Raw genomic sequence first — 27,007 nt, forward strand, 5'->3', positions numbered from 1 at the left:
GTGGAATTCTTTCCCATTCTTGTTTTATGTAGAGCTTCAGTCGTTCAACAGTTCGGGGTCTCCGCTGTCGTACTTTACGCTTCATAATGTGCCACACATTTTTGATGGGAGACAGGTCTGGACTGCAGGGGGACCAGGAAAGTACCTGCACTCTTTTTTTACGAAGCCACGCTGTTGTAACACGTGCTGAATGTGGCTTTTCATTGTCTTGCTGAAATAAGCAGGGGCGTCCATGAAAAAGACGGCGCTTAGATGGCAGCATATGTTGTTCCAAAACCTGTATGTACCGTTCAGCATTAATGGTGCCTTCACAGATGTGTAAGTTACCCATGCCTTGGGCATTAATGCACTCCCATACCATCACAAATGCTGGCTTTTGAACTTTGCGTCGATAACAGTCTGGATGGTTCGCTTCCCCTTTGGTCCGGATGACACGATGTCGAATATTTCCAAAAACAATTTGAAATGTGTACTCGTCAGACCACAGAACACTTTTCCACTTTGCATGAGTCCATCTTAGATGATCTCGGGCCCAGAGAAGCCAGCGGCGTTTCTGGATGTTGTTGATAAATGGCTTTCGCTTTGCATAGTAGAGCTTTAATTTGCACTTACAGATGAAGCGACCAACTGTATTTAGTGACAGTGGTTTTCTGAAGTGTTCCTGAGCCCATGTGGTGATATCCTTTAGAGATTGATGTCGGTTTTTGATACAGTGCCGTCTGAGGGATCGAAGGTCACGGTCATTCAATGTTGGTTTCCGGCCATGCCGCTTACGTGCAGTGATTTCTCCAGATTCTCTGAACCTTTTGATGATATTTTGGACCGTAGATGTTGAAATCCCTAAATTTCTTGCAGTTGCACTTTGAGAAATGTTGTTGTTAAACTGTTTGACTATTTGCACACGCAGTTGTGGACAAAGGGGTATACCTCGCCCCATCCTTTCTTGTGAAAGACTGAGCATTTTTTGCGAAGCTGTTTTTATACCCAATCATGGCACCCACCTGTTCCCAATTAGCCTGCACACCTGTGGGATGTTCCAAATAAGTGTTTGATGAGCATACTTCAACTTTATCAGTATTTATTGCCACCTTTCCCAACTTCTTTGTCACGTGTTGCTGGCATCAAATTCTAAAGTTAATGATTATTTGCAACAAAAAAAAATGTTTATCAGTTTGAACATCAAATATGTTGTCTTTGTAGCATATTCAACTGAATATCGGGTTCTTTTGGCTCATGGGACTCCTGACGCAGCAGACAGGTACCGACAGGCCAAGCGGTGTGCGGCTTCAGCGGTCGCGGAGGCAAAAACTCGGACATGGGAGGAGTTCGGTGAGGCCATGGAAAAAGACTTCCGGACGGCTTCGAAGCAATTCTGGACCACCATCCGCCGCCTCAGGAAGGGGAAGCAGTGCAGTGTCAACACCGTGAATGGTGGGGATGGTGCTCTGTTGACCTCGACTGCGGATGTTGTGGATCGGTGGAGAGATTACTTCGAAGACCTCCTCAATCCTACCAGCACGTCTTCCTATGAGGAAGCAGAGCCTGGGGAATCTGTGGTGGGCTCTCCTATTTCTGGGGCTGAGGTTGCCGAGGTAGTTAAAAAGCTCCTCGGTGGCAAGGCCCCGGGGGTGGATGAGATCCGCCCGGAGTTCCTTAAGGCTCTGGATGTTGTGTGGCTGTCTTGGTTGACAAGACTCTGCAACATCGCGTGGACATCGGGGGCGGTACCTCTGGATTGGCAGACCGGGGTGGTGGTTCCTCTCTTTAAGAAGGGGAACCGGAGGGTGTGTTCCAACTATCGTGGGATCACACTCCTCAGCCTTCCCGGTAAGGTCTATTCAGGTGTACTGGAGAGGAGGCTACGCCGGATAGTCGAACCTCGGATTCAGGAGGAACAGTGTGGTTTTCGTCCTGGTCGTGGAACTGTGGACCAGCTCTATACTCTCGGCAGGGTCCTTGAGGGTGCATGGGAGTTTGCCCAACCAGTCTACATGTGCTTTGTGGACTTGGAGAAGGCATTCGACCGTGTACCCCGGGAAGTCCTGTGGGGAGTGCTCAGAGAGTATGGGGTAACGGACTGTCTTATTGTGGCGGTTCGCTCCCTGTATAATCGGTGTCAGAGCTTGGTCCGCATTGCCGGCAGTAAGTCGGACACGTTTCCAGTGAGGGTTGGACTCCGCCAGGGCTGCCCTTTGTCACCGATTCTGTTCATAACCTTTATGGACAGAATTTCTAGGCACAGTCAGGGCGTTGAGGGTATCTGGTTTGGTGGCTGCAGGATTAGGTCTCTGCTTTTTGCAGATGATGTGGTCCTGATGGCTTCATCTGGCCAAGATCTTCAGCTCTCACTGGATCGGTTCGCAGCCGAGTGTGAAGCGACTGGGATGGGAATCAGCACCTCCAAATCCGAGTCCATGGTTCTCGCCCGGAAAAGGGTGGAGTGCCATCTCCGGGTTGGGGAGGAGATCTTGCCCCAAGTGGAGGAGTTCAAGTACCTCGGAGTCTTGTTCACGAGTGAGGGAAGAGTGGATCGTGAGATCGACAGCCGGATCGGTGCGGCATCTTCAGTAATGCGGACGCTGTATCGATCCGTTGTGGTGAAGAAGGAGCTGAGCCAGAAGGCAAAGCTCTCGATTTACCGGTCGATCTACGTTCCCATCCTCACCTATGGTCATGAGCTTTGGGTCATGACCGAAAGGACAAGATCACGGGTACAAGCGGCCGAAATGAGTTTCCTCTGCCGGGTGGCGGGGCTCTCCCTTAGAGATAGGGTGAGAAGCTCTGTCATCCGGGGGGAGCTCAAAGTAAAGCTGCTGCTCCTCCATATCGAGAGGAGCCAGATGAGGTGGTTCGGGCATCTGGTCAGGATGCCACCCAAACGCCTCCCTCGGGAGGTGTTTCGGGCACGTCCGACCGGTAGGAGGCCACGGGGAAGACCCAGGACACGTTGGGAAGACTATGTCTCCCGGCTGGCCTGGGAACGCCTCGGGATCCCCCGGGAGGAGCTGGACGAAGTGGCTGGGGAGAGGGAAGTCTGGGCTTCCCTGCTTAGGCTGCTGCCCCCGCGACCCGACCTCGGATAAGCGGAAGAAGATGGATGGATGGATGGATGGATGGATGGATGGGTTAAAAATGATTTGTAAATCATTGTATTCCATTTATATTTACATCTAACACAATTTCCCAACTCATATGGAAACGGGGTTTGTATATATATATATATATATATATATATATATATATATATATATATACATATATATATATATATATATATATATATATATATATATATATATATATATATATATATATATATATATATAAACAAAAATTGAGCTGTTTGGCCACAATACCCAGCAATATGTTTGGAGGAGAAAAGGTGAGGCCTTTAATCCCAGGAACACCAATCCCTACCGTCAAGCATGGTGGTGTTAGTATGATGCTCTGGGCCTGTTTTGCTGCCAATGAAACTGGTGTTTTACAGAGAGTAAATGGAACAATGAAAAAGGAGGATTACTTCCAAATTCTTTAGGACAACCTAAAATCATCAACCCGGAGGTTGGGTCTTGGGCGCAGTTGGGTGTTCCAACAGGACAATGAGCCCAAACACATGTCAAAAGTGGTAAAGGAATGGCTAAATCAGGCTAGAATTAAGGTTTTAGAATGGCCTTCCCAAAGTGTGTACAATGCTGAAGAAACAAGTCCATGTCAGAAAACCAACAAATTTAACTGAACTACACCAATTTTGTCAAGAGGAGTGGTCAAAAATTCAAGCAGAAGCTTGTGGATGGCTACCAAAAGTGCCTTATTGCAGTGAAACTTGCCAAGGGACATGTAACCAAATATTAACATTGCTGTATGTATACTTTTGACCCATCAGATTTGGTCACATTTTCAGTAGACCCATAATAAATTCATAAAAGGACCAAACTTCATGAATGTTTTTTGTGACCAACAGGTATGTACTCCAATCATTTTATCACAAAAAAATAAGAGTTGTAGAAAGTATTGGAAACTCAAGACAGCCATGACATTATGTTCTTTACAAGTGTATGTCAACTTTTGATCGCGACTATATATATTCATATATTACATGTATAGCCTGTTTTTTGCGCAATATTGACAAGTGATGAACCGAAAATGTGGCCTTTTTAAATAGAAACCGAAACCGGATGTTGTGATGAAATATCCATTTCTGCTGGCGACTGCGTCTTTCCGACGCACAGGAGTGACGTACTGTAACTCGCCCAAAGTTGACCAAAAAATCAAGTCTAGTTTAGACTAGAGTCATATTTGATAAGATCAGATTCTAATCGTATTCAGGACTATCTCCTGATGTGGCCTGAATCTGATGCCAAAAGATCAGATTTGAAGCACTTTGGAGCGTTTAGACTGGCAAAAAAAAAAATATGATCTGTGTCACTTGAGGGCAAAAACATTTTATTTGGTGTGCAGTGTAAGAGCATTTCAGTAGTGTGTCTAAGAGTGTTTCAGTAGTGTGTATAAGAGTGATTCAGTAGTGTGTGTGAGAGAAAAACATTTCAGTTGTTTATGTGAGAGCATTTCAGTAGTATGTATAAGAGTGTTTCAGTAGTGTGTATAAGAGTTTCAGTAGTGTGTGTGTGTGAGAAAAACATTTCAGTTGTTTATGTGAGAGCATTTCAGTAGTGTATGTAAGGGTGTTTCAGTAGTGTGTATAAGAGTGTTTCAGTAGGGTGTGTGAGAGAAAAACATTTCAGTTGTTTATGTGAGAGCATGTAGTGTGTCTAAGAGTGTTTCAGTAGTGTGTATAAGAGTGTTTCAGTAGTGTGCGTGAGAGAAAAACATTTCAGTTGTTTATGTGAGAGCATTGCAGTAGTGTGTATAAGAGTGTTTCAGTAGTGTGTATAAGAGTTTCAATAGTGTGTATGTGAGAAAAACATTTCAGTTGTTTATGTGAGAGCGTTTCAGTAGTGTATGTAAGAGTGTTTCAGTAGTGTGTGTAAGAGTGTTTCAGTAGTGTGTATAAGAGTGTTTCAGTAGTGTGTGTGAGAGAAAAACATTTCAGTTGTTTATGTGAGAGCATTTCAGTAGTGTGTATAAGAGTGTTTCAGTAGTGTGTATAAGAGTTTCAGTAGTGTGTGTGTGAGAAAAACATTTCAGTTGTTTATGTGAGAGCATTTCAGTAGTGTATGTAAGAGTGTTTCAGTAGTGTGTATAAGAGTGTTTCAGTAGGGTGTGTGAGAGAAAAACATTTCAGTTGTTTATGTGAGAGCATTTCAGTAGTGTATGTAAGAGGTAATTCTGAATAATGTCCCTAACGGCCCCTCATACTTTTACGTGCGTCCTTTCACTCCAGCGATTTTTTTGTTGTGACGATACGTGAATCTGGTGGCAGGAGCGTTTTTAATTATATTCATTTTTATATTGTTTTTGTATTGGTTTTGTATTTATTTATTTTTTTGTTTTCATTCAGTCATTGGTGGAGCTAAGGATAATATTTGAATATTGTTGTGCAGCACTTTCGAAACATTTTTGTTGTTTAAATGTGCTAAAATAAAGTGGATTAGGTTGGATTAAGAGCTGTTATTCCCTAAATTTCAAAGGGCCGCTAGAGAGTCAATTTTGGAATTTTGTGTTCATATTTTTCGCCAGACCAGACGCGCTTGCAAAAATTGGTACCATTTTGTGCATGTTAAATGCCTCAAAAATGGGATAAAGTTGGAGAAAAATAATACGACAATTTTCAACCTCGGTGGACAATAAAGATGTATTCAATCAATCAATCAATCAATCTTAGTTTATTTCTATAGCCCTTAATCACAAATGTCTCAAAGGGCTGCACAAACCACAACGACATCCTCGGCTCAGATCCCACATCAACATTATTGTATTCTATTCCATTTGGAGCAATTACAATGTGGCTCTAATAATGCTAATTACAGTCTCCAAACAGCAAGCTTCCGAAATGATTGCCTTTCTATTGTTTCCTTAGTTGTCATCTGAGAAACATTGTTTACTCTGTGGAATAATAGTGATGAATCTATGAAAGAGCACAAAGGACGCTGACTGTCACTCACGTTGTTGACATAGAAGTGGTGAAACGATGTTTGCATTTAAGTGTTCATCATCGTCAATGTCGTCCTTCATAACTGTGTGACAATGCTACACAACAGTATGTGCGTGTGTGTGTATGTGTGTGTGTTCTTGTATTTCTACCCTTTTTGAGACATCTACAAGGAAAAATACCTTCCATATGAGGACCGGTGAACAAATTAGGTGTGAAATCATGGTCCCAATACAGAAAACCATTGCATCTAATAGAGAGCCAGTCTGTGAACATTGCTCCAAAGTCAGGATTTTTTTGTTGATTTAATTTGCATACAAAAGTAAACATTGACAGGTGCAAAGGCAGCAATATATGATAAAACAAGACGGCAGCTAAAGAAGGACTTCCCTATTCATCCCCGAAAAAACCCGCCAGGTGAACAGCTGATTTTACGACTTCCGGTGATGACGTAAGACAACCCACGTCCCATATGTGACCATAGGATGAACAAATACCTTACGGTACTAAGACTATAGTGGCCATTAACAGTTAGCTTCCACAGCTGGGTTGCCCAAAGTGCGGCACAGGGGCCATCTGTGGTCCGTGGCTCGTTTGTCATCGGCCTTAAATACATTACAAAAAACAAAAGATAGAGATATAATTTGCACCCCTTGTGGTGAAATATATCAAAATGAGGGTGGTCCCAAAAAGGAGGGATTTTTCAAATTGACTGTGTGTCGGTTTTAAAAGTGCTCCTCCTCTGGCCAACATATGAAATAACAAGTGTGTGTAAAAAAATGTAAGTGCTCCCCTTCTGGCCAACATAAGTAATAACATAAGTGTGTGTAAGAAATTGAAATGCGCCCCCTTTGACGAAAATGAATTAAAAAAATTAAATAAATGTGTATAGAGAGACATACTGTAATAACTTGAAGTAAATAATGATTTTAAAAACCAATTACAAACAAAAAATGTAACATCAAAAATATGTACTAAAAGCATACCTTTTTTATATGTGCATAGTATGTATATATTATTAATGTTGTAAATACACATCTTTATATATCTAGAAAGGGAGGTCCTAAAGACATTTTTCTTAGGTCTCAAGAAGGTAACAAATACAAGAATGTGTGTGTGTGTGTGTGTGTGTGTGTGTGTGTGTGTGTGTGTGTGTGTGTGTGTGTGTGTGTGTGTGTGTGTGTGTGTGTGTGTGTGTGTGTGTGTGTGTGTGTGTGTGTGTGAGAGATTCAATATGATTTCTTTTAGCTTTATTTCAACGTTTGGTGTTTTTCTCTGCCAGTCTCCCAGGCGGACGACGACTCCAGCCAGACTTCCACCGCCTACACAGTGAGGCCGAGTATCAAAATACACAACATCGGTGAGTGACTCTTGGCTTCCTACGCCAATATTTGGCTGCAAAGTCTGTTTTCAAGCCCAACACACACACACAGACATACACACACACACACACACACTTATGCATACATACAATGATGCTAATGTGCTAGAACACGCCTTAACCGGTTGACGTCGGCCTTGCGACGCAGCTTGAGTGGCGCACAGATTGTTATTGATTTCTATTTCGCGCACGCTCTGCCCACGGGCGTCTTTGTGTAAACGACACAAACGAATCCAATTATCACTGCGAGGTGAAAAAAATATTGACGTTATGTGCGCTCGTGTATCACCTTGTGTGGGCGGGCGGTGACGGCCGCGGTATCTTGGCCTCGCCACGCTGCGAAGTAAGGTCATAGAAACATTCGCACTGGCTCCCGGTTGTGATGGCGCGATATCACACAGCGATACCAAACCACAATGAAGCAGACGTTATTAACTTAGAAGAACATTTCCAACGAACTACAACACTTACACACCTGACTTTAATAATGATGTGAAGTCAATTGGCTACCGATCAGTATCGGGCAATTTCTGGTGAAAAAGTAATGTCTTTATTTTTGTCACCCGGCTGACAAGCGGCTAGCAGCTGATTGTGTGTCTCCATACACAGTGTGGAGCCTCTCCCCTAACTTAATAACAATAAGCCAGTGTTTCTCAAACTTTTTTTTTTACCAAATACCACCTCAGAAAAAAACACCAACATTAAGCATAAAAGTGATAATATATCATATTGTAGGTGTTTATTACACTTTGCATTCATATTTTGCTGTTTGTTACATTTGTGTTATGTCTTGCTAGATTGTAAAAGATGTCTATCGAGGAGCTTGTTATGAGAAGTAAAAAATGTTGTTAATAGTCAGTGTTTTATTGTTCATAGTTAATATTGTAAATCCCACTTTCTTTATTTTCATAGACATTTTGGGTGTCCCATTCAGTAAAAAACTGTAAAATTCCATTCCGTTTTTTTGAAGTGGTCTGTCATAACGTTTTTAGAACTCTATCGAACATTGTGACTTTTGGTATTGTTGTTCCTGGAACAAAAAGGGACCCGAACACACGTACTGTACAGCAAATTGTTACAGCTAAATGTGTATATACTAGAGATGCGCGGATAGGCAATTATTTCATCCACAACCGCATCAGAAAGTCGTCAACCATCCGCAATCCACCCGATCTAACATTTGATCAGAACCGCATCCGCCCGCCATCCGCCCGCACCCGCCCGTTGTTATATATCTAATATAGACGATGCAAGGCATTAGTGAGGTTATAAAGCTTTTGCCTGTTAAAGAAAGGAGACTGATCCAATGCAGCACAGACATTCGCGTGCCACGCTGTCACGACCCAGACGCACACCAGTGCGCAATCATATGGGAGCCGCGCTGAGCGCACCTCCAAGCGCGTCTCGCTGCCGGCGACGGCCGGGTATATGGGCCCGACGCTCCAGCGCCATCCATTTTCAGGGCTAGTTGATTCGGCAGGTGGGTTGTTACACATTCCTTAGCGGGTTCCGACTTCCATGGCCACCGTCCTAGCTGCTGTCTATATCAACCAGGGTGAGCCCCACCCCTTTCGTGAGCGCACTGCGCGCGGAGTGACCCCTGTTATGCGCCCCCGGCAACAGGGGTGGCGGGCAGGTAAGCTGCGCGGGCGGAGCGCGCGGAGTGACCCCTGTTACGAGCCCCCGGCCACAGGGGTGGCGAGCAGGTAAGCTGCTTACCTGCTGCGCGTGACGCCGGCCGCGGCGAAGGCGGACGAGGCGGGGTGTCGGTGCGGTGGGCGCGGTGGTGACCCTGGACGTGCGTCGGGCCCTTCTCGCGGATCGCCTCAGCTACGGCTCCCGGTGGGTCCCTCTCGGGGGAAGGGGCCTCGGTCCCGGACCCCGGCGAGGCGTCCCTTCTCCGCTCCGTAAAAGTGTCCATCTCTTTTTCTTTTTTTTCTTCTGTTGTGGCATATGCAGCAGGTGCCTGCTCGTTTTTCGTATGTGGGTAACAACATTTAACTATGTATATATATTTCCGAATTGGTTTAACTGCCACCCGCCTGAATCTATTTAAAATCAAATTGTTTTTTATTTCAACCACCCGACCCGACCCGACCCGCGGATAAAATCTAATTTTTTTTTATTTCATCCGCCCGATCCGCGGATAATCCGCGGACTCCGCGGTTGTGCCCGCAAACCGCGCATCTCTAGTATATACACTATTTTGCCTTGACTCACATATGAACTTGAAGTGCCATCCCATTCCTAACCCATAGGGTTCAATATGATGTTGGCCCACCTTTCACAGCTATTACAGCTTCAACTCTTCTGGGAAGGCTGTCCACAAGGTTGCGGAGTGTCTTTATAGGAATTTTTGACCTTTCTCCCAAAAGCGCATTGGTGAGGTGACACACTGATGTTGGTCGAGAAGGCCTGGCTCTCAGTCTCCGTTCTAATTCATCCCAAAGGTGTTCTATCGGGTTCAGGTCAGGACTCTGTGCAGGCCAGTCAAGTTCATCCACACCAGACTCTGTCATCCATGTCTTTATGGACCTTGTCATCTTGGAAGAGGAAGGGGCCCGCTCCAAACTGTTCCCACAAGGTTGGGAGCATGGAATTGTCCAAAATGTTTTGATATCCTGGAGCATTCAAAGTTCCTTTCGCTGGAACTGAGGGGCCAAGCCCAACTCCTGAAAAACAACCCCACACCATAATTCCTCCTCCACCAAATTTCACACTCGGCACAATGCAGTCCGAAATGTACCATTCTCCTGGCAACCTCCAAACCCAGACTCGTCCATCAGATCACGCCAGAGAACGCGTCTCCACTGCTCTAGAGTCCAGTGGCCACGTGCTGTACAGCAGTGGTCCCCAACTTTTTGTAACTGCGGACCGGTCAAAAATTATTTTATTTTTTTTTGTCATAAAAAAATACAATCATGTGTGCTTACGGACTGTATCCTTGCAGACTGTATTGATCTGTATTGATATATAATGTAGGAACCAGAAATATTAATAACAGAAAGAAACAACCCTTTTGTGCGAATGAGTGTAAATGGGGGAGGGAGGTTTTTTATGTTGATTTAAAAGTTAATTATTTTTTATTTTTTTTATTTCTTGTGCGGCCCGGTACCAATCTATCCATGGACAGGTACTGGGCCGCAGTCCGGTGGTTGGGGACTACTGCTTTACACCACTGCATCCGACGCTTTGCATTGGACTTGATGTATGGCTTAGATGCAGCTGCTCGGCCATGGAAACCCACTCCATGAAGCTCTCTGCGTACTGTACGTGGGCTATGTGGAAGGTCACATGAAGTTTGGAGCTCTGTAGCAACTGACTGTGCAGAAAGTCTTTGCACTATGCGCTTCAGCATCCGCTGACCCCTCTCTGTCAGTTTACGTGGTCTACCACTTGGTGGCTGAGTTGCTGTTGTTCCCGAACTCGTCCATTTTCTTATAATAAAGCCGACGGTTGACTTTGGAATATTTAGGAGCGAGGAAATTTCATGACTGGATTTGTTGCACAGGTGGCATCCTATGACAGTTCCACGTTGGAAATCACTGAGAGCGGTCCATTCTTTCACAAATGTTTGTAGAAACAGTCTCCATGCCTAAGTGCTTGATTTTATACACCTGTGGCCGGGCCAAGTGATTAGGACACCTGATTCTCATCATTTGGATAGGTGGGCAAATACTTTTGGCAATATAGTGTGTCATTTATACACACATGCACCTTGGCCCCCCCCAGACACCTTTTTTCTCTCAATGTGGCCCCCTCGTCAAAATATTTGCCCAACTCTGATATAGACCCACTAAAGTGTTGCATAAGTCAGGTCAGGTCGTTTTAGCCTAACACTGCCACGTATGAAATAAACAAACAATTATTGATACATGGCGTTCCCCTTTTGTATGGAATAACAGTAGGTCACGTATAGAGATGTCCGATAATGGCTTTTTTGCCGATGTTGTCCAACTCTTAATTACCGATTCCGATATCAACCGATACCGATATAATTAACACATTATTATGCCTAATTTTGTTGTGATGCCCCGCTGAATGCATTAAACAATGTAACAAGGTTTGCCAAAATAAATCAACTCAAGTTATGAAAAAAATGCCAACATGGCACTGCTATATTTATTATTGAAGTCACAAAGTGCATTTTTTTTTTTTAAACATGCCTCAAAACAGCAGCTTGGAATTTGGGACATGCTCTCCCTAAGAGAGCATGAAGAGGTTGAGGTGGGCGGGGTTGTGGTGGGCGGGCTTTAGGTGGGGGGGAGTAGGATGTAGCGGGGGGTGTATATTGTAGCGTCCCGGAAGAGGTAGTGCGTTAAGGGGTTCTGGGTATCTGTTCTGTTGTGTTTATGTTGCGGATGTTCTCCCGAAATGTGTTTGTCATTCTTGTTTGGTGTGGGTTCACGGTGTGGCGCATATTTGTAACAGTGTTAAAGTTGTTTATACGGCCACCCTCAGTGTGACCTGTATGGCTGTTGACCAAGTATGCTTTGCATTCACTTATGTGTGTGTGAAAAGGCGTAGATATTATGTGATTGGGCCGGCACGCAAAGGCAGTGCCTTTAAGGTTTATTGGCGCTCTGTCCTTCTCCCTACGTCCGTGTACACAGCGGCGTTTTAGTCATAAATTTTACTTTTTGAAACCGATACCGATAATTTCCGATGTTACATCTTAAAGCATTTATCGGCCGATAATATCGGCAGTCCGATATTATCGGACATCTCTAGTCACGTACCTAATAAAGCGACCAGGAGTGTAGCACTAGATCAGGGGTCGGCAACCCAAATTGTTGAAACCAAAAATACAAAAACAAATCTGTTATATTATATTACATACAGATAATGTGTCATGAGATATAAATTGAATTAAGAGGATTTAAAGGAAACTAAATGGACCTCAAATATACCTACAAATGAGGCATAATTATACAATATGTACATATAGCTAGCCTAAATAGCATGTTAGCATCAATTAGCTTGCATTAATGCAGTGACCAAATATGTCTGATGAGCACTCCACACAAGTCAACATCAACAAAACTCACCTTTGTGCATTCATGCACAGCGTTAAAAGTTTGGTTGACAAAATGAGACAGAAAAAGAAGTGGCATAAAACACGTCCGAGAAAGTCGTAGAAAGTTATACATGTAAACAAACTACGGTAAGTTCAAGGACCGCCAAAATTAGTAGGACAAAACGGTGCTCGCCAAATACTCGAATAAGTGAAGCATGTTTAATATAAACAGTGTGCTTTATAACAATTAGGGAGGCTTGTGTCATGTTTGTCCTCCTACAGAAACCATATTCAAACAAAAAATATATTTTTTTCCCGTCATCTTTTTCCATTTTTCATACTTTTTTGAAAAAGCTCCAGAGAGCCACTAAGGCGCTAAAGAGCCGCATGCGGCTCTAGAGCCGCGGGTTGCCGACCCCCGCACTAGATGGTAGAATAGTGTAGTTGTGTGCATTTGACCCAAATATCACACGAAATAGAGGCGGCTCAAACTTTCCTTGGCCCGCACAACAACATTCCAGGAGCTCTGCAAGGGTCGGAATGCCATGTAGAAGAGAGCTGATGTCAGCAAGCTGTGTCTCCATCCTGTTTTTGCTCCTTTCATACCACATGGATTGCTAATGGCCATTTCTAACAACAAAGCGGTGACTTATAGTTAGTGACATGCATGAAATGTTACCTTACAGGCCTGATGGATCACATTGTACCTGCTTACAATTGCACTTGAATACTTAGAGAGTTGCAAGAATGAAAAATAAAAAAACGTCAGTGTCGTCCTTGCACGGTGCGAGACGATAGCCGCCTGCGGTCGTAGCAAGTTATCAAAAAGAGCTTACTTACATTCCACCATGCAGCAATCAATGTCAGCTTGTGTGGCCTTCATGAAGAGAGAGAAAAGCATGCCAAAGTGCCTGGAGGTGGAGGTGGGGGGGGAGGGGGGGGGGGGCTTACAACGAGATAAGATGTCAGCTTGGTTAAATAAAGAAATGGTGTTGCCAAGGTTGTGCCACACCTGATTGTGGACTCGCTGGCAAGGTATGCCTGAGCACAGTGGGCGCGGCGCGGTCTATTTCCTGAAATCAATAACGTTGTTTGGCACATTATTTTGTGCAATGTAGACGTTTTAGAGTAGTGGTTCTCAATCTTTGGCTCTCAAAGTGCCACTTCAGAAAACACGTGGCTTTCAAAGTACCATCGCAATGACCAATATTAAAATGCGGTAGCGTAGTAGGCCTAAGTTTTCATTAAAAACAAGGCAGACGTTTTATTTAACAAGTATATTAAATATATTTGGCCACTGTAACATGACACACAGTTTGAACAGTAACACTCTGTTTAGATATTTAATTAGGTAATTTTATAGCGTCGTACCACCAGATGACGCCTGCGTACCACGTAAGGATCCCTGCTTTAGAAAAAAATGTTCTCCATACAATTCTATGGAATTATAGTAAAATATATATATATATATATATATATATATATATATATATATATATATATATATATATATATATATATGGAATTATAGTAATATATATATATATATATATATATATATATATATATATGGAATTATAGTAATATATATATATATGTGTGTATGTATATATTGTATATATATATTGTAATATATATATAGTGTATATATATATATATATGTATGTATATATATATATATATACAGTATATATATATATATATATATATATATATATATATATATCTACATATATATACAGTATATATATATATATATATTACAACTTTACTTGTAATTATTTTTTCTTAAAGATATTTTGTAATATTACAACTTTATTCTTAAAATCTTAATTATGAATTGTCTTAAGGTTTTTGTTTATAAAATGTAATGTTTTCATCGCAATATTACAATAAAACTTACTAAACATAAAAAACTTCTCAGAAATGTTTTTTTTTTATCATAACATTCTGACTTTTTACTTTTACTTCTATTCCAACTTTCTTAGAAATTAAGTTTTTTGGTTATGACGTCATGATTTTTTTACTCATAAAAATGTTTTTGTAATGCATTAAATTTAACTTTTTTTTATAACATTATGACTTTTTACTCATAGAAATAAATATAATGTGCCCACTTTCTTGTTAAACTGGGACATTTTTACCATAACATAACTACTTTTTTGTGAAAACATTTTCTTTGTAATGTTCCGATTTTCTTGTAGAATTGCACATTCTTATTGTGACATTCTAGCTTTCTCGTAAAACCAGTTTTTTTTTCCTCGTAATACAAGAAAAAACGTTTTACTCATCAAAACGAGTTTATTGTTCCAACTTTCTCGTAAAACTTAAAAAATATTCTATCATGACCAGATACATTTTTGGCATTGACCAAATCCTGTTATGGTACCAGGGTTGCGTGTGACGTCACGTCCGATAACGATAAACGGTAATAAAGATAACCGCGGTAAAACTCCAGATGGTTAGTACGACCGTTTTAAATTAAAATGATCGAAAAACCGAGATTAATAATTGCCCTTTGATAAACTCACGTACTGACTGGCAGTGATGGGCAGTAACAAGCTACATGTAGCTAAGCTACGTAGCTTAGTTACATTTTCCAGTAGCTTGGTGGTAGCTTAGCTACTTTTTTAACAAGTAGCTTTTTCTGTAGCTTGGCTACTTTTAGACCCATGTAGCTAGGTAGCTTAGATCAAAGCTACAAGCTACAAAGAGAAAAATTGGACTGCGAATCTAAGCCCCCCAAAAATATGGAGAAAATACAATGACCTGGATAAATGAGAACATCCATACAAACGTAGAAAATCCATGATGATTGGTTGGTGTTTGCATGATGAGTCACAATTAGCTGAGGTTAGGGCGAAACATTACGGGCAGGCCAATCAGAGGCAAGATAAGGCAGGTCATCGAAATTAGTAAGTAAAATCATAACAGTCAGAGACAGAGGGACGCTTCAAACTGACTCCCAAAAAAAAAAAACATACTTGAAAATATTAGAGGAATTCTTTCCCGCAAATGAGATTTTTCTTTTAGTGATGAAGATGACTTGCAAGAAACCCACAATAATGCGTGTCCTTGGTCATATTTAGACAAATGTATGCGCTTAGAGAAATGAATGCCCAAAACTAGGGATGTCCGATAATGGCTTTTTGCCGATATTCCGATATTGTCCAACTCTTTAATTACCGATACCGATATCAACCGATATATACAGTCGTGGAATTAACACATTATTATGCCTAATTTGGACAACCAGGTATGGTGAAGATAAGGTACTTTTAAAAAAAATTAATAAGATAAATAAATTAAAAGCATTTTCTTCAATAAAAAAGAAAGTAAAGCAATATAAAAACAGTTACATAGAAACTAGTAATTAATGAAAATTAGTCAAATTAACTGTTAAAGGTTAGTACTATTAGTGGACCAGCAACACGCACAATCATGTGTGCTTACGGACTGTATCCCTTGCAGACTGTATTGATATATATTGATATATAATGTAGGAACCAGAATATTAATAACAGAAAGAAACAACCCTTTTGTGTGAATGAGTGTGAATGGGGGAGGGAGGTTTTTTGGGTTGGTGCACTAATTGTAAGTGTATCTTGTGTTTTTTGTGTTGATTTAATAAAAAAATTTAAAAAAAGATACCGATAATAAAAAAAAAAACCATACCGATAATTTCCGATATTACATTTTAACGCATTTATCGGCCGATAATATCGGCAGGCCAATATTATCAAACATCTCTACCCAAAACCTTAGTTTTTAGTTGTTTGTACTGATATAGATAGATGCTGGGTTTTTTTTAAATAAAAATCCCCTGAAGATCAGGGATTTTTTTATTATATAAAAAAGCAGGGAAATCTGTGAAACAGGCTTGTAGGGATAAAATAGCCTACGTATTTTTTGCTGACCTGACGAATATATATATATATACGGTATATATATATTACCTACTCAGTGGCCTAGTGGTTTGAGTGTCCGCCCTGAGATCGGTAGGTTGTGAGTTCAAACCCCGGCCGAGTCTTACCAAAGACTATAAAAATGGGAGCCATTACCTCCCTGCTTGGCACTCAGCATCAATGGTTGAAATTGGGGGTTAAATCACCAACAATGATTCCCGGGCGCGGCCGCCGCTGCTGCCCACTACTCCTCTCATCTCCCAGGGGGTGATCAAGGATGATGGGTCAAATGCAGAGAATAATTTCGCCACACCTGGTGTGTGTGTGACAACCATTGATACTTTAACTTTTTAAACTTTATATATCTTAGATATACATATATACATATCACAACATTATTTTTTATTTGTATAATAATTTTTTGTTGTAATGTTGCGACATTTTGGAAAAATTGCATTAAATTAATGTGATAAAACAATTATTTGTCCAATGCAGAGAGTGAGGATCCAGCCAGTAGATTCTGGGAGAACCCAGATTACGTCTTTAGACAAAAAAAAAGGCGATTGTGCAAACCCGTGCACCACGGTGACGCTCTATGTCTGGATTCCTTCTGCATATTTGTGTAAGTCAGCAGGCTGCAATAAGAGGATCACTCATTCATATGCAAAGAAAAAGAAGAGTGTCTGGCTTCTGCTACTTCACGTCCAACATGGCGAGCTGCCGCCTGCTTGAAAGTGCACCGTTGGAAAAGCGAAGAAAAGGTCAAACGAGTGCAAAAGCAGCCTGAGGTTTTTGTTTTTTTATCACATGAAAACAAAAAGGTCAACATTCCCTCGCTGGGAATGACGCTTGGTCCAAATCGCTCGCAATCAAACGTGTGCCTAATGTAGGCCACTGCATTGAAGAAGAGAAAAGAGGACAAGTCAGAACATATGAGACACATTCGTCAATCCTGTCTGTGCTCCTCAGGGCTGAAGCGGCGTGGGTGTCACTTTGTTACAATCCACTTTTCTCCTCACCACTCCAAATATCAGCAACCACACCCAAGGCCATCTTTTTTCACGATAATGTCGTTTTTGTTATGTCTCAATGTACGCGACTAGACTCTTAAATAGCAATACGACAATGTATTGCACCTAGTAGCAATATTGTCATTAGAGATGTCCGATAATGGCTTTTTTTGCCGATATCCGATATTCCGATATTGTCCAACTCTTAATTTCCCATACCGATATCAACCGATATATACAGTCGTGGAATTAACACATTATTATGCCTAATTTTGTTGTAATGCCCGGCTGGATGCATTAAACAATGTAACAAGGTTTTCCAAAATAAATCAATGGAAAAAAATGCCTAACATGGCACTGCCATATTTATTATTGAAGTCACAAAGTGCATTTTTTTTTTTTAACATGCCTCAAAACAGCAGCTTGGAATTTGGGACATGCTCTCCCTGAGAGAGCATGAGGAAGTTGAGGTGGGCGGGGTTGAGGTGGGGGGCGGAAGGGTAGGAGGTAGCGGGGGGTGTATATTGTAGCGTCCCGGAAGAGTTAGTGCTGCAAGGGGTTCTGGGTATTTGTTCTGTTGTGTTTATGTTGTGTTACGGTGCGGATGTTCTCCCGAAATGTGTTTGTTATTCTTGTTTGGTGTGGGTTCACAGTGTGGCGCATATTTGTAACAGTGTTAAAGTTGTTTATACGGCCACCCTCAGTGTGACCTGTATGGCTGTTGACCAAGAATGCCTTGCATTCACTTGTGGGTGTGAAAAGCCGTAGATTTTATGTGACTGGGCCGGCACGCAAAGGAAGTGCCTTTAAGGTTTATTGGCGCTCTGTACTTCTCCCTACGTCCATGTACACAGCGGCGTTTTAAAAAGTCATACACTTTACTTTTTGAAACCGATACCGATGATTTTGAAACCGATAATTTCCGATATTACATTTTAAAGCATTTATCGGCCGATAATATCGGCAGTCCGATATTATCGGACATCCCTAATTGCCATGTATCATGCCCATTATCAAATATGGATGTTGCTCTGTATCGTACCGGTTATGTATCGTTACACCATATGCAAATATCAACATTGTTGGAATGTCACCATATGCAGTACAAATAGAGATATCACACTGCATTGTATTGGTATCCATCCATCAAAGATCAATATTTCAAAACATATATTGCACTTTTATCAGTAATGGTGGAGTATCATTACACCACCTGTCTATATTGACGACAAAGTTGATTGTATCATTACCTCTCACAGTACAGTATCACAACAGTATTTTATAGATAGTTGTGTATTGTCATCGTAAATATTGATATTTTATTGTTTCCTATTGCCATCGCTCACAGTACAGTATCATTATACCAATAGCAAATATCGATATTGATATCACTCTTGGTGCAGTATCAATACAGCACCAGTAAGTAGCAATATCACAATATCTCATATTGTTATCTCTGCATTAACTATCAACATTTCAATGTATCCTATTGCCATCTCTTACGCTGAAGTATCATTTCACTAAGCAAATATTAATATTGATATCACTCTTGGTGCAGTATCAATACAGCACCAGTAAGTAGCAATATCACAATATATAGTATTGTTATCTCTGCATTAACTATCGACATTTCAATGTATCCTATTGCCATCTCTTACGCTGAAGTATCATTTCACCAATAGCAAATAATAATATTGATATCGCTCTTGGTGCAGTATCAATACAGCACCAGTAAGTAGCAATATCACAATACCTCATATTGTTATCTCTGTATTAACTATCAACATTTCAATGTATCGTATTGCCATCTCTTACACAATAGTATTGTTACACCAATAGCAAATATCGATATTAAGGAGAATCGTCATTTTATCGCCCATAGTGCTTTATCAATACAGAACCAGAAAGTACCAATATCACAATATATCATATTGTTATCTCTGCATTAACTATCGACATTTCAATGTGTTGTATTGCCATCTCCTACACAATAATTTCATTACACCAATAGCAAATATTGATATTAAGCAGAATCGTCACTTTATTGCCCATGGTGCAGTATCAATACAGAACCAGAAAGTAGCAATATCACAATGTATCATATTGTTATCTCAGTATTAACTATTGATAATTAAAATCTCTAACACTGCAGTGTCATTACACCAATAGCAAATATCGATATTGAGAAGTATCTTAACAGTATCTCTCATGGTACAGTGTCAATACAGCACCAGCAAGTAGCGATATCGCAACATATCGTTTTGTTATGAACAAATCTATTTTCTTATTTCAAACTGCCATCGCTCAGGCTATAGTATATATACCAATAGCATGAATCGATATTGAGAAGTATCGTAACGTTATTGCTCCAAGTACATTATCAATACATCACCAGCAAGTAGCGATATCACAATGTATCTTATAGTCACCCCAGCATTAACTATCGTTAGTTCAATGTAAAATATTTGCAATCAGTTACACTACAGTATCATTACACCAAGTAGTGTAACGTTATCCCTATTGGTACAGTATCAAAACGGCCCAAGCAATTACCGTTACTTTATTGTTAAATATAAATATAGATATTGAGAAGTACTTACATCACCAGAAAGTAGCGATATCACAATGTATCGTATTGTCATCCCAGCATTAACTATCGATAGTTCAATGTAAAATATTTGCAGTCGCTTACACTATAGTATCATTACACCAAGTATTGTTATGTTATCACCATTGGTACAGTATCCATACGGCCCCAGCAATTACCGTTATTGCAATGTATCATATTGTTAAAAGTAAATATCGATATTTTAATGTTCGGTATTGTCATTGTAAATATTGATATTTTAAAGATTTGTATTTTCATCACTTAAACCATTAGCTATAAGAGATGTTTCATATTATCCATCAGAGTACAGTATCAACACATATTGCAATGTATCGTATTGCTATCACTTGCAGTACCGTATCGTTACACCACCAGGAAATATTGATACAACAATGCACGTTATTGCTCGCAGTACAGTGTTGTTACGCCGCAGCAGCAAGTATCGATGCAGCAATGTGTGATATCGTTGTATTGCATTGTGCATTTAGTGCCAATGCCACCAAGTTGATACGGCTTGTGTAAGGCAGGGAGTGTGACCGAGATGATACGGGGTGAGCTCTGACAGATGTGGAATGTTGTCTTCTCGTCCAACGTTGAGGCTTGTTCCGTTTTATAACTCGCGCTGACGTCAAAGTTATCACATGACCGTCTTTGTGTGGCGATGACACACCACGCCGGCATCCTCGCACTACGCCGCCAAAGATAACAAATGTGGAGGGGGGGCTCAAGGAGCAACACTGACTGATCAGAAACAACCCAGAAAGAACGCTATCACGATATCGTAGTTGCTAGTACTGTAAGCGATATCAATAAGCTATATCTAAAAAATGATATTAGCTGAAGGTCTACAGATACTGATCGTATTACTATACTAATGTTGATACTGTAGCATGATGAATAACAGTGTGGTTTATTGCTAGTGATCTAATGATACAGTGCCAGGAAAAAGTGACGATATTGATATTTTCTGTGGTAACGATACAGTACTCTGCAACAATACATTGCGATATTGTGTCTACAAACCCCGTTTCCATATGCGTTGGGAAATTGTGTTAGATGTCAATATAAACGGAATACAATGATTTGCAAATCCTTTTCAACCCATATTCAGTTGAATATGCTACAAAGACAACATATTTGATGTTCAAACTGATAAACTTTTTTATTTTTTTTGCAAATAATCATTAACTTTAGAATTTGATGCCAGCAACACGTGACAAAGAAGTTGGGAAAGGTGGCAATAAATATTGATAAAGTTGAGGAATGCTCATCAAACACTTATTTGGAACATCTCACAGGTGAACAGGCAAATTGGGAACAGGTGGGTGCCATGATTGGGTATAAAAGTAGATTCCATGAAATGCTCAGTCATTCACAAACAAGGATGGGGCGAGGGTCACCACTTTGTCAACAAATGCGTGAGCAAATTGTTGAACAGTTTAAGAAAGACCTTTCTCAACCAGCTATTGCAAGGAATTTAGGGATTTCACCATCTAAGGTCCGTAATATCATGAAAGGGTTCAGAGAATCTGGAGAAATCACTGCACGTAAGCAGCTAAGCCCGTGACCTTCGATCCCTCAGGCTGTACTGCATCAACAAGCGACATCAGTGTGTAAAGGATATCACCACATGGGCTCAGGAACACTTCAGAAACCCACTGTCAGTAACTACAGTTGGTTGCTACGTCTGTAAGTGCAAGTTAAAACTCTCCTATGCAAGGCGAAAACCGTTTATCAACAACACCCAGAAACGCCGTCGGCTTCGCTGGGCCTGAGCTCATCTAAGATGGACTGATACAAAGTGGAAAAGTGTTCTGTGGTCTGACGAGTCCACATTTCAAATTGTTTTTGGAAACTGTGGTCATCGTGTCCTCCGGACCAAAGAGGAAAAGAACCAACCGGATTGTTATAGGCGCAAAGTTGAAAAGCCAGCATCTGTGATGGTATGGGGGTGTATTAGTGCGCAAGACATGGGTAACTTACACATCTGTGAAGGCGCCATTAATGCTGAAAGGTACGTACAGGTTTTGGAGCAACATATGTTGCCATCCAAGCAACGTTACCATGGACGCCCCTGCTTATTTCAGCAAGACAATGCCAAGCCACGTGTTACATCAACGTGGCTTCATAGTAAAAGAGTGCGGGTACTAGACTGGCCTGCCTGCAGTCCAGACCTGTCTCCCATTGAAAATGTGTGGCACATTATGAAGCCTAAAATACCACAACAGAGACCCCCGGACTGTTGAACAACTTATGCTGTACATCAAGCAAGAATGGGAAAGAATTCCACCTGAGAATCTTAAAAAATGTGTCTCCTCAGTTCCCAAACATTTACTGAGTGTTGTTAAAAGAAAAGGTGATGTAACACAGTGGTGAACATGCCCTTTCCCAACTACTTGAATGATAATATCGATATGTACTAGTGGTGTGTATTACAATACTGTATTGAGATGATGATAATACTATTCTTAAAGTCTAATGATACCGTAATTTGAGGGATAACGATACAATACAAGCAATATCGCTACTCTCTAAAAGTGTAAAAATACTGCTGTGAGCGATATCGACAGAATACTCTGTCTTATCGATAGTTGCTAGTGGTGATATTGTATTTGAGTGGCAACGATAACAATACATTGCAATATTAATATTTACTAGCGGTGTGTAATATTATTCTACATGAAGTCATAACGATACAATACATTGCATCCTGCGATGAGGTGGTGACTTGTCCAGGGTGTACCCCGCCTTCCGCCCAAATGCAGCTGAGATAGGCTCCAGCACCCCCTGCCACCCCGAAAGAGACAAGCGGTAGAAAATGGATGGATGGATTAATATTTGCAAGTGGTGGATAACAATAGTGTACTTTTAATGATAACGATAGATCATAGTATCGATATTTGCCAGGGGTCTGGTATAACTGTACTGGGAGATAAACTGATACAATATATTAAAAATATCGATGTTTGCTGAAGGGCTATGACACTTTTCTTTGAGTGATACAATATGATGCATCACAACATAATATTGATATTTGCTAGTGGTTTAATGATACTGTACATTCAGTGATATTAATACAATACATCACAGTAATGATATTTGCAAGTGGTTTAATGATACTGCAATATCAGTGATAAAGATCCAACACATCGCAATATTGATTTTTTTTTTTTATATAGTGGTATAATGATACTGTACTGTGAGTGATAACGATACACTATATCTGAATAACAATTATATCTGAATATATTGTGCTGTACAGTAATAGTAACAAAATACAACATGCGTTTGATACTGTACCATGACAAATAGCGATACAGCACAATATTGTTTTACTGCTAGTCCCAAGAAGAAAACAACACATGCAATATTAACTTTTGCTGCAGTGGATTCTGTATCGTGACAGCGATAACGATACGATGCATCATGTTTTATAATATTTTTTTACAACACTTTAAAAGACCTAAAGTAGTATCATCGTCTTTGATGCTGGTTTAGGGATAAAGTACTTCGCAGTATTGCATACTTGCCAACCCTCCCGAATTTTCCGGGAGACTCCCGAAATTCAGCGCCTCTCCCAAAAACCTCCCGGGAAAAATATTCTCCCGAAAATCTCCCGATTTTCAGCCGGAGCTGGAGGCCACGCCCCCTCCAGCTCCATGCGGACCTGAGTGAGGACAGCCTTTTCTTTATGACAACAGGGGTGACAGGAACTAAATCATCCAGACTAGAGATACATTGTATTATTATGTTTATCTTACCTAAAAATAAATATATTTATTAATTAAAAAAAAAAAATGTTACTATATTTTGCTAAAAACATCAAAATTAATTGTATTTTTATTTATTTTTTCTGACTCCTTATTACATCCAGCCATAGAATTATACATTAAAATAAACATATTTGAAATCATTAATTTTAAATGATCATAATAATTCATTTAAAATGACCATATTTAATTATTAAAATAATTACTTGTTTATCAACAACTTTAGCATTTTGTTCATTACATTTTGAAGCTCTCAGAAGCCAAGTTACGTTATATTCCTTAAGATTTTTTTATGCAAGTTTGAAGTATCAATTATCTAAACACAGTTTTGTTTGCATACTTTCAGGATGTAGATATATATATAATATATATATATATATATATATATATATATATATATATATCCATCCATCCATCCATTTTCTACCGCTTATTCCCTTTGGGGTCGCGGGGGGCGCTGGAGCCTATCTCAAATATATATATATATATATATATATATATATATATATATATGTACGTATGAAATACTTGAATTCTAGCTGTCAATATACTCCTCTCCTCTTAACCACGCCCCCGTCCAGACCACGCCCCCCCATCCCCCCACCTCCCGAAATCGGAGGTCTCAAGATTGGCAAGTATGCAGTATTGTAATACGACGTCAATTTTGTCATATTACACTTGAAATATCACTATCGTATATATTGTAGTAATATATGTTTTATTGTATACATTTTACAGCTTTATTCGTGTAAAATGATACATTTTTATTCTTCCCCCGGTGTGTGTTGTCATGATGTTGGATACGGTTCGTGAAAGAGCGATGATTGCTAATCAAAGAAGTGTTGGGGCCCAGTGCTGATACATGATCCGTCTCTCCGTGTACCGTGAAGCGTTCCGCAAGTGCCGACGAATCCTCGTCTACTTTTTAGCAAATTACTGGAAGCCTGGTCTCTCCCCGCAGCTCTTTGGCCATGTTTCCCCCTCCTCGGGCTAATGTTCTTGTTGTGTCTAATCAATGGCGATGCAGCGCTAATTTGCTGTGATTGAAAGCCCTGCAGCAAGAAAACATCATTAGTATGAAAAGATGCTTGTTTCATTTCCATTCTATTACATCAAGCCAATGATGGTAATTGCTGCTTTGTTGATAATTGCATCATGTCTCCTCCTCATATTTGCATGCATCACAGTGAGGAATTCATAATGTCGCTGGGCTTTGTTGCCCTCGCTCACTGCATGACAAAATATCCGTATATTTCCGAATAAAAAGTTGCAATGCTTTTGCGGGTAAAAAGGGATGATATTGTGATCTTATTTACAGGAAGAAAACATACTATAAGTAATATGAAAAGAAATACTGCCTCTTAATAGTGCAAGAAAATGTACAATGGAACCTCGATTTATGAACTTAATTGGTTCATGAACATGGTTTGTAAGTAAAACAAAAAGTTTGTATAGTGAAGTCTACTTCTCCATAAGAAACATGAATAATTAGTTCTCGCCTCGACAAAAGTCTCTATTGTAGTAAAATAACACTATATGCGTATGTACGTGTGTGTGTGTGTGTGTATACATATATATATATATATGTATATATATATATATATATATATATATATATATATATATATATATATATATATATATATATATATATATGTATGTGTATGTATATATGTACATATGTACATATGTATGTATGTATATATGTATGTATGTATAAATATATATATATATATTTGTATACATATATATATGTATATATATATATATATGTTTATGTATGTGTATATGTGTATGTATATATGTATGTATATATAAAGATATATATATATATCCATCCATCCATCCATCTTCTTCCGCTTATCCGAGGTCGGGTCGCGGGGGCAGCAGCTTAAGCAGGGAAGCCCAGACTTCCCTCTCCCCAGCCACTTCGTCCAGCTCCTCCCGGGGGATCCCGAGGCGTTCCCAGGCCAGCCGGGAGAGATAGTCTTCCCAGCGTGTCCTGGGTCTTCCCCGTGGCCTCCTACCGGTCGGACGTGCCCGAAACACCTTCCTAGGGAGGCGTTCGGGTGGCATCCTGACCAGATGCCCGAACCACCTCATCTGGCTCCTCTCGATGTGGAGGAGCTGCGGCTTTACTTTGAGCTCTCTCCGAATGACAGAGCTTCTCACCCTATCTCTAAGGGAGAGCCCCGCCACTCGGCGGAGGAAACTCATTTCGGCCGCTTGTACCCGCGATCTTGTCCTTTCGGTCATGACCCAAAGCTCTTGACCATAGGTGAGGATGGGAACGTAGATCGACCGGTAAATCGAGAGCTTTGCCTTCCGGCTCAGCTCCTTCTTCACCACAACGGATCGATACAGCGTCCGCATTACTGAAGACGCCGCACCGATCCGCCTGTCGATCTCACGATCAACTCTCCCCCCACTCGTGAACAAGACTCCGAGGTACTTGAACTCCTCCACTTGGGGCAAGATCTCCTCCCCAACCAACAATATATATATAATATATAATAATATATATATATATATATATATATATATATATATATATATATATATATATATATATATATATATATATATATTTGTATACATATATATATGTGTATATATATATATATATATATATATATGTATATATATACATACATATATATATATATATACATATTTATATATATATTTGTATACATATATATGTATATATATATATATATATATATATATACATACACATATATATATATCAATCAATCAATGTTTATTTATATAGCCCTAAACAGTGTTGGGACTAACGCGTTACAAAGTAACGCGTTACTGTAACGCCGTTAGTTTCGGCGGTAACTAGTAATCTAACGCGTTATTTTTTTATATTCAGTAACTCCGTTACCGTTACTACATGATGCGTTACTGCGTTATTTTACGTTACTTTTTATGTAGTATAAAGTGTGTTTTATCGGAGCGCTGCTTTGTCATCGTTCTGATTCTTCTTGTGTCACAAGCCGGAGAAGAGAGAGAGACATGCGCTCTGTGTGGGTGTGTCTGAGTGTGAGTGTGGGGAGCGAGGGGCGGGGGGGGGGGGGGGCGTGTCTGGTCATGGCGGAGCCAGAAGTCGAGTTTGCTAACATGGAGATATTTTCACTACTTTTCTTTTGTCGAGCACAAAGAAAATAACATTTTAGTTAAATGTAAATTGTGCTTTGGATCAAAGATGCCATCTACTGCCCAAAACAGCAATTCAAATCTGCTGAAACAAGCTACATA

General features: G+C 40.3%; 1 protein-coding gene across 4 annotated transcripts in view; it reads left to right on the forward strand.

The window, feature by feature from the left end:
- Positions 1–27,007, forward strand: part of efna3a (ephrin-A3a) — a 280,155-nt gene that overhangs the window by 243,272 nt on the left and 9,876 nt on the right. For all 4 annotated transcript variants that reach the window (XM_061930722.1, XM_061930723.1, XM_061930724.1 and 1 more), the window contains exon 4: positions 7,332–7,409. In XM_061930722.1, coding sequence (XP_061786706.1) covers positions 7,332–7,409 — 78 coding nt within the window. The remainder of the gene's footprint in view (positions 1–7,331; positions 7,410–27,007) is intronic.

This window comes from Nerophis lumbriciformis, linkage group LG37, assembly GCF_033978685.3.
Source record: "Nerophis lumbriciformis linkage group LG37, RoL_Nlum_v2.1, whole genome shotgun sequence".
Taxonomy (NCBI): Eukaryota; Metazoa; Chordata; class Actinopteri; order Syngnathiformes; family Syngnathidae; genus Nerophis; species Nerophis lumbriciformis.